General features: G+C 48.7%; 1 protein-coding gene across 1 annotated transcript in view; it reads right to left on the bottom strand.

Moving 5' to 3' along the window:
* Window positions 1–1334: 1334 nt before the first annotated feature.
* The window catches only part of DSP (desmoplakin), a 49965-nt gene continuing 42115 nt past the window's right edge, over window positions 1335–9184 (bottom strand). Inside the window, exons 23-24 of the mRNA XM_075555274.1 lie at window positions 6083–8377; window positions 1335–5078 (exon numbers count right to left, since the gene is read on the bottom strand). Coding sequence (XP_075411389.1) covers window positions 1815–5078; window positions 6083–8377 — 5559 coding nt within the window. The 3' untranslated portion in view covers window positions 1335–1814. The remainder of the gene's footprint in view (window positions 5079–6082; window positions 8378–9184) is intronic.

Genomic DNA, 9184 nt, shown 5'->3' with positions numbered 1-9184 from the left:
ATTCTATGGACTCCTCATACTATGCAGTTCATTATTAGCCACAGTAGGTATTTGGTAAAGTGGTGTTAATTCAGTAGCAAATGTATGAATTTCAAGGGTTTCTTTATTCTGAGATGTAGGCTTATATCACATTGTCCTTCAATAGACTACCAGAATTCTTCAGGAATCATCTTCCCGAATCCAAAGACGATTCTTCCAAGAAGATGAATGTTCATGCACACATGGCTTTATTCCCAACAAAACATGTTTAAACACGTCTATGCCATGAGTGGATGGCTGCAGACAGATCCTCTAAGTATTGCATTGATCTTCGTTTCCTTAGGGCGCCTGCAAGCAAAAGGTCCATTCCGAACAATGACTCATTTTGCAAAGGGAACGCTAAGCCGCTTAAAGTCGGGCTAGAGACGGCAGCTCGGAAAGTGATGGTGACTGTTTTATGGGATTTCAAAGTCATCCCCTTGATGTGTTTTCTCCAAGGACACAGGGCCTTATTTGGAAGAAATTGTAAGGAAACGGGAAACTGCACTGGTGAGAAAAAGTCTAGGAAAGTTGCACTTAGGATCTGTCCCCCCCGCCCCCACCATGCCAGTGTACCTGCTGCTCCTTCTTCTAGGGTGGCAAAGACTGTCCTATGAGAATTGCCTCGGGAAACCTTTCCCTTTCACACTTACTTTTGTTCCCCACACTGAAAGATCACTGAAGAGGAACACGATAAGATGCCAACACTACCGTCTTGGCATAATGTAAATGGGAAGAGCGCAGAACTCTTCGGGAAAGGGTTGGAGGTGGAAACACCCACAGGAGTATCTGGATATAAGTGGAGCCGATGTCAGGAAGAAGAGCTTTACATGTTGACCTTTCTGCTCAGTAAAAGTTTCCATGATTTTTGTGGCAATACTTTCTGACTTAACCTCAGACTAGAACTGGATAATGACCTCTGGCTTAGACTGCTTATGTGGACTTCTCTCCCAAAGTATTCAAGGTATGTTGAAAGAATCAACACGAATTCTACGGAAAATCCAAAGCTAAAACGCTTTCTACTAGTGTTTCTTAATGGGTATTGGGTACACAAGCTATTGTGTTTTAGAAAAGAAAAGCTGTTGAAAAATACGTAAGCTTCAACATTGTTAAATCACACCACAAACACTTCAAAAGTCTAAAACTTTATTGACAGAATAGCAAACCGTTTAAAAAGCACTCTGAAACTGACAAGCAAAATAAACAGAAAACTTTGACCAAGCAAAGCAAAGATTGCTGCTATCGTGCATATACAGTCAACTTAGTACCAAACCAAACAAGAACATTTGATAATACATGTGTTAGACAATCCACATTCAAAAACTAAAGGAGACTCGTTCCAAAATGCTTGGGTTTGGGTGGTTTTGTGGGTAGGGGTGAGCGAAAGATACGGTAACATTTAGGTGAGAAAGAGAATGACTGAAATATCAATTATCCATTTTTATCTTCAAGAATAGAAATCTATATTAAATGCCAAAAAGAATTCAAGAAGAGTTAGTCAAAAAAATCTAACCTCGGGAAGGAGGAAACAAATTCTAAATTCAATTTGTGCTATCCTTACAAGTGATTACCATTTCAGATACACTACGTCCAAGTTGTATTAGATTAGTTTTAAGAAAATCTAAGAAGATCAAAAGCCAGAAGAGCCTTTACTATTTGATTTCAAGCATGGCTACAATTTCTTAAGCACGGTTACATCATTCCTACTGCAAGCGCTGAGTTTTTTTATTATTATTTAATAAAGTGAAATTCATCCGAAAGCAGCCAAGGCGTAGCGACCATTTCCAACCGACTTACTAATGCCCAATAGAGCTACTGCTAAATGAGTAAGTGTAAGAGTAGGAAGAATTCCCTGTCGCATCGAAACTGCCCCTCCGGGACCCACTGCGAGAGCCGGAGCGAGAGCCGGAGCGAGAGCCTGACCGAGAGCCGGAGCGAGAGCCTGGGGCCGAAGACATGTTGTAAGGGCTGGGCAAGCCCTTGGAGGAAACGGAAGCTGCTTCCAGAAGGCGTAACCCAGTGATATCTTCTACCATGGAGCGGTTCACGGCATCCTTGTAGGAGATTTTCAATTTGGTTTTGGGGCAGGTCAGGATTTTGGCATAGCTGTTGGTGTCTTGCAGCCTCTGAGCTGCTCGGCCGTCGATGAAGCCTTTTCTGATGGCCTCCTCGTTGCTTATCCTCCCGTGCACTTCTGGGTCCACCAGACCTCCCGTGAGGTACTGGAACTCCAGGAAGCGCTGCCCGGCCTCATAGGGGAGCCATTTTTCTTTCACGGCCTCTGCTGCCGACATCTTCTTCTTCCCCTTGACCCCTTCAAAGCCAATGAAGGCTTTCTGAGCAGGCTTCAGCCTGGTGGCCATATCCTGGTCAATCAGACCCTGGGAGACAGCCTCCTGAAGCAACAACTTCTGACCAGTGGTAGGGTGGATGATACCGCCAGTGCAGGCCTGAGCTTCCAGAAGCCTCTGGCCCGTGATGCTATCCACAATACCACGCTCGATGCCCTCGGAGATGGAGATTTTTTCCAAGTTTTCGGTGTCAAAGATGGCTGCAATGGGGCTGCTCTCTTCCAGGGGGTCAGACAGAGAGCTGCTCCGGATGGTTAGATTCCGGACGCTGGATATGGTTGAAATCTTGCTGACAGACTCGTGCCTCGAGCTGCTGAAAACGTCATCACTGACGCCGCCTCCCCCCAGGCTGCTGACGGTGCCTCCCCCCAGGCTGCTGACGGTGCCTAGGCCATTTTTCAGGGAGATCATGTCAGCGAACTGCGTGAGACTCAGGCTGCCAGACCGGTACTGGTCAAAGAACTTCCGATCGACGAGGCCCTTGTCAATGGCCTCCTGGATATCGTACTGACTACCCGTCTTTCTGTCAACCAGGACCACTCGGGTCGAGCCGTCCGACCCGGTGATGGTGATCTCCTCCCACTCACACTCCTGGTCACACAGTTCTTTGAAGGTTTCATAATCGATCAGGCCCTTCTTGTAGGCCTCCTGAACGGACATCTCCTTGTTGGTCTCGGGGTCAACTATGACCACTCTGCGCTTCCGGAGGGTGTTCTTCTGGGACGTCTGCACCTGCTTCTTCTTTTCTTTCAGAGGCAGAAGACAGAGCCCCGTCTGCTCGTCCTTGATGCACCGTTCCTTCAGCTGCAGATAGGTAAGGTTTTCCTCGGTATTGGGGTCGAAAAACCCCTTTGTGTCATCGCTGGGATCTGTGAGGATCTCGCTGAGCTCCTCGTTGAAGTAGCCCCTCTTGTAGGCCATGTCCACGGGCAGTCGGTGGCTCTCCTTCGGGTCAATGATACCCCCAGTAGCAATCTGGGCTTCCAACAAGCGAATGCCGTGGCCCTTTTCAATTAGCTCCTTGTTCATGGCTTGGAACAAGGAGATGATGCTCCCTGTCTCAGGATCATTGTACCCGGTGACAGCTCGTTCCGCGGACAAGAGCTTCTCTTTAAACTCGATGCCCACTAGGCCTCTTTTGTAGGCTTCTTCTACAGGTAACCTCAGATTGCTAACGGGGTCCACGATAAAGCCAGTAGCAGCTTGGGCCTCGAGCAATTCCAGAGCGGTGCCAGGCCGGACCAGGCCAATCTTCATGGCCTCGTAGATCCCAAGCTTCTGTTTCGTGGTCTCGTTGTAGATGCCGGCTATGCAGCTCGAGCCCTGGAGAAAATCCTTGATCCGCTCGCCAACCTCATCGTAGGAAATCTGCCCCGACTCAAGTTCATTTACAGTGGATGGTCTCAAAATGCCAGAATCCACCAGTTCGGTGACGGTCACGGGCTGTCTGATCCCTTGGAAGGACATGCTTCGCTTCTGGACGGACAGCAAGAGCAGGCCCGTGTGCGGCTCAATTCTGCACCGTTCCCTCAGCTGCAGGTAGCTGACCTTCTTTTTGGTGATGGGGTCCATAAAGTTTTTCTGACTGTCTCGGGGGTCATTCAGCGATCGATACAAATCCCGATCGATCAGCCCACGGGCCAAGGCAACATCTTTCGGCAAAAAGACACTGTTAACGGGATCCACAATGCCCCCAGATGCGATCTGGGCTTCCAACAGGCGCATTCCAGTTTCTCTGTCAATCAGGTTTTTCTTGATAGCTTCAGAGACAGAAACGGTCTTGCCTGAAAATGGATCGTCAAAGCCTAGGATGGCTTTTTCTGCTGTGTAGATCTGCTGTCGGTCATCAAATTCAATGAGGTCCCGGGCAATGGCACTGTCAACGGTCAGCTTCTCGTTTCTGTGGGGATCGATGATCCCGCCAGTGGCGGCCTGGGCTTCCAGAAGCATGACCATGGACTCTGGGTTGATTAATTTCTTTCTCTTGGCCTCGACCAATGAGTACTTTTCCTTAGGAGACGCAGATGCTCCGGCAATTGCTCCGGCCCCGCGAAGGAAAGGCTGGATTTCAGAAGTGACTTCTTCCACCGACTTCTTCCCCTTCATCAGCTTGTCCAGAGTGGTCTTGTCAATCAGTTGGCACTCATAGAGCTGCATCGCCGTCACCTTCTTCCTCAGTCCATCGAACACCAGCTTGGAGGTGTCCACTGACCATTCACACTCCGTCTGGGTCTCCCGGTGGGACCCGTAGGGCCGCTGTCTGAGCTTGTCGATCTCTCTCTGGAGCCGGGAGCGCTCTGTCTCCAGCTGGCACTGCGTATCCCTGGACGAGTCCTCCAGCTTGCGTTTGCACCTCTCCTCGATCCTCTTGATCTCTGCCTGCAGTCTCTCAATCTCGCTCCTCATGCTGTTCTTCTCCCTCTCGCTCTTCTCTCTTTCTGATTCGATCTTCCGAATGGCCTCCTCCTTACGGGAATATTGGGTTTTCCACTGGTTTAGGTCGTTCTGGATCTGCTGCTTCTCACACTCAAGGCGCTGCTTCACCCTGCTTTCCGACTCCAGCGTTGCCTTTGCCCGGGTCAGCTCATCCTCCAGCCTTTGCAGCCTGGCCTTGTCTTGTTCCAGGACCTTGATTTTTACCAGGAGGCTCTCTCTTTCCTGCACCACCTGAGTGCACTGACTTTTTGATTCCTGAATCCGGTTGGATGCCTGCAATTTAAAAGGGAAAAAAAAAATTTTTGATCACATTACATTACTATCTTAATTGAAACCCTTTCCTTCTATCGGGAAAAAAAAAAGTTTGCTTATTTCCCTTTCTATGGTTACCCCGGATATATAAGGGGGCTCAAAAAAATTCATGGAAGAATGGAAAAATAATAGAACTTCCCACAAACTTTCTGAAGTCCCTTTGTATTACTCACTTCGAAATTCAAAGAAAAAGTTCTATAGATCTCTATCGCCACTTGCATCAGTGGTTTCATACTTACTCTGTTTTCCCGTAAAAGGGAACAGAAGTTATGACCCGATTGTACTCTGTAATTGTGGTTCAGAAGAATATGAGGAACTTCCTTCAAATCCGTTCTCCCTACATCTCACCTGTTGCGCCTACACCAACGTGATTAACAAAGCAACACAAGCATATAAGCAGATGAATATACGAGCGTGGAAAAGTCTGTGGAATTGTTCCACTATCGTTTCATTCCATTTCCCCACAAACTTTATGAAGTCCCCTTGTATATCTACCCCGAGCCCAGACCCACACAAATATTGTCTATAGAAGTCAAATGTAGAGGTTATTTTTTTTAAGTCGGAAAGAAATACATCAAAACCACAATGGAAAGAAAATAGAATCGTGCATGCAGGGGAAACAAATCGTCAAAGCAAGCAGGAAAATGTGGCTCCTGAATCGCAGAGAAACCTGCTTGGTTAATTGTATGGCTCTAATTTAGGAAAAGGCTGATCACCCAGGTCAACAGGAGCTGTTGTCCAGAAAACAGAGTTGACGGTTCAGCAGAAGCGATCTCACACGTGTTAGGGTTATCATAGATTAATTTAAAGACTGGTCCGGATTATCACATGTGCAGGGTCAGCAATAAAAAGAGCGGGCTCTCGGTTAATACGCACCGAAGCAGCAAGAGTGTGATTGAGATTAGCTGATTAAGGAGTGGATTATTTGAGAGACAGGGAAGCCATGATCAAATATTTGTGAGTACCTCTAAAGCCTGCTTTTGGAATTTCTCAATTTCCTGTCTCAAATTTTCCCTCTCTCTCTGTAAATCGTTAATCAGCCCCTGCAGTTCCAGGGTCCGGGTGTTGCTGACTTGCAGCTGGCTCCGGAGGTCGTTGATGGTGGCGGTTTTGTCGCTGTCCGCCTCGCTGCGGCCCCGCCTCAGCTCGTCGTACTCCAGTCTCAGGTTCCTCAGCTCCTCCTCCAGCATCAAGTGCTCCTTGGTGAGGTTCTCCGTGAGAGACTGCAGCCGCTCGATTTCTATTTTGCTCTCATTTAAACTCCGGCTTTTATCTTCCATCGCCTTCTGGAAGTGATCATTCCTCACGTGGGCCTGTTTGACGGTCTCTTGTTCCTGGAGTAGCTGCCGCCTCAGGGCCTCCAGCTCCAAAGCCAGCCTCCTCAGCTCCTCCTGGCTCTTCTGCTTGTCCCTCACGTGGCCATCGAGCACGTCTCTCTGCTGCCGGAGGTCGTCCTCACTCCTCCTCTTCACGATGGACGCCTGCTCCAGCTGCTGCGTCAGGTTGGTGACTTTGATGGCTTGCTCTTTCAGGGCCCTCCGCATGCCTTCCAGCTCGTCCTCCAGCTTCTTCCTCTTGCCAGAGTCGTCGGACGCTGTTCTCTTGAGCCGGTCCAGCGCCTCTTCCAGTCTCTGCTTCTGCAGCTGCAAGTCTTTCAGCGAGCTCTGGAACCTGGCGATGTCCTGGTCTTTCACCGTCCTCTCCTGGGAAACCCTCTCGTAGTCGATTCTCAGGCGGGTGAGCTCCTGCTCCTGGACCTTCAGCTTGCTGATGGTCTCCACGGCGCCGCTGTGGGCTTTCTGCAGGTCGTACTGGACCCGCTGCAGCTTGGCGTTTTCCTCTTCCAGGCATTTCCGCTCTTTCGTCTCCGATTCCACCAGCTGCTTTAATCGGTCGATCTCCCGGTTTTTGTCCTGGATGGTTTTGGCCGCGTCGTCGAGCGACTGCTTGTACTTCACGCTCTCCTCGCTGCGCATCTGCGTGACCTGCCGTAGCTCCAGCTCCAGCTGCTGCTTCCTCTGCGCCATCTCCGAGCCAGTGGCCTTCTGCTGCAGCACGTTTTCTTCCACCCGCCGCAGGCTGTCGGTGGTCTGGGCGAGTGTCTGCTTGAGCCTCTTGACCTCCTCGGACAAGCTCCTGTTTTCCCTGGTGAGCTTGTCGACTTGGGCCCGGTAGCCGCTGGTGTCTTCTTCTTTCTGCAGGGTGAGCTGGTGGATGGTGGTCTTGGTGATGTTGATCTCCGTCTCGAATTGGTTTTTCAAACTGATGATCTCCTCATCGTAACTGCTCCTTACCTTAGCCAGTTCATTTTCGTATTCCCAGCGGCGCTTGGCCTCCTCCTGAAACTCGGCTTTGAGCCGCTCGATCTCCTTGTTTTTGTCCTGGATGGTCTTGGCAGCCTCCTCCAGGGACTGCTTGTGTCGGCTATTGTCCTCTGCGCGCTGCTGAATGACCTGCTTGAGCTCCACCTCCAGGTGCTGCTTCTTCTGCAGGGTCTCCGAGCTGCAGGCCTTCTGCTGGAGCGCGTTCTCCTCCGCCCTGCGGCGCTGCTCGGTGGTCTGCAGGATGCTGTCGTTGAGCCTGCCGATTTCGTCCTTCAGATCCCGATTCTCCCTGGACAGCCGCTCGAGCTGGTTCCTAAGGCTTTTCGAATCGTCCTCCTTTTGCAGGGTTATCTCTTTGATGGTCGTCTTCGTAATGTTAATCTCTGTTTCATACTTGTTCCTTAAATTACTCATCTCCTCATTATAGTGGTTTCTTACCTTTGCCAGCTCATTCTCATATTCTCTCTTCCGGGTGCCCTCCTCCTGCAGAAGAACCCTCAACCTCTCTATTTCGTACTCCTTCTCCTTGATGGCCTTTTCAGACTCCAGTTTTTGCCAGCCCAGGTTTTCCTTCTCACACTGCCTCGCCTTCTGCAGCTGGTCATAGTCGTTTTTCTGCTGGTCGAATCTGTCCTCCACGGTCTTCCGCCTCCTCTTTTCGTCCTCGATCTCGTAGGTGAGTCTGGTGATTTTCTCGTTGAGCTCTTTGATTTGCCCGTAGCACTTGTCGAGATTCTGCTTGGCTGACTTCCCGTCCAGTTCGGCCTGCCTCTTCAGCTCCTCCAGGCTCACAAGCTTGGCTTTGAACTGGGAACACTCGGTCTGGTATTTCTGCAGGTTCTGGTCCAGGAATTTGTTCTTGTTGCAGTTTTCGGAGTTGGCGTCTCGGGCCAGTCTGAGCTCCTCCTCCAAGACTTCGATCTTGGTATTTTTCAGCTGTGGGATTAAGACCAGAAATGTTGGTGAAAGAGAAACATCTCACATTTCGAGCACAAAGAGCAGTACTTTTCCACACCCGGCGCAATGGGCCCCCTTACTTCTCGTCCTACAAACGGACAGCACGCGCTCAAACACATAACATACGCGCGACACACCCGTAAACACACAGAAATGCCCTCATCACACACACACGATCCCCACTGTACACCCTCACCCAAACACATGACACATATGGACACCCTCCCCCCACATATACACAGTCTACTGTATACACTCTGTTATGAGGGAAAAACAAGTCTGGCAAATATTTAAGGAATATGGATTCTTGTCATAATGATTTCATATTATTCTATATTATCCTATATATTATATTAACTGTATTATCCTAGTTATAGTAACCATATTATCCTAGCAAATAACAATATCATATTTTGGTCTCTGTTTCCTCCTCTGAAAAATGAAGTGATTTCTTCCCCGTCCCCCCCCCCCCACACCCGAGATCCAAAGCTTTTGATGTTATACTCAGTTTCCTTTATTTCCAAGTATCAAGGGAGTTTCCATATCAATTCAAATATAGAAAAGAGTAACTTAAATCATTTAAAAGGAGTAAATTAGAAAAGAGGAGTAAATGAAATAACTAGTCTCAAGTAAAAAAGTCAAATCCAACTAGTCCAAGATATTCTTATTCTTGAAGGATTAAAGAAAACTCTTTGCTCAAACATTAAACACAATTATTGTTTTATGGCACAGTAGAAGAGCTGCAGTTTTGCAAGTGTTGCTTAAGTCCACTTAGAATACTGTACT

The sequence above is a fragment of the Tenrec ecaudatus genome, chromosome 7, assembly GCF_050624435.1.
Source record: "Tenrec ecaudatus isolate mTenEca1 chromosome 7, mTenEca1.hap1, whole genome shotgun sequence".
Taxonomy (NCBI): domain Eukaryota; kingdom Metazoa; phylum Chordata; class Mammalia; order Afrosoricida; family Tenrecidae; genus Tenrec; species Tenrec ecaudatus.
This window is presented reverse-complemented; position numbering and strand designations above follow the sequence as displayed.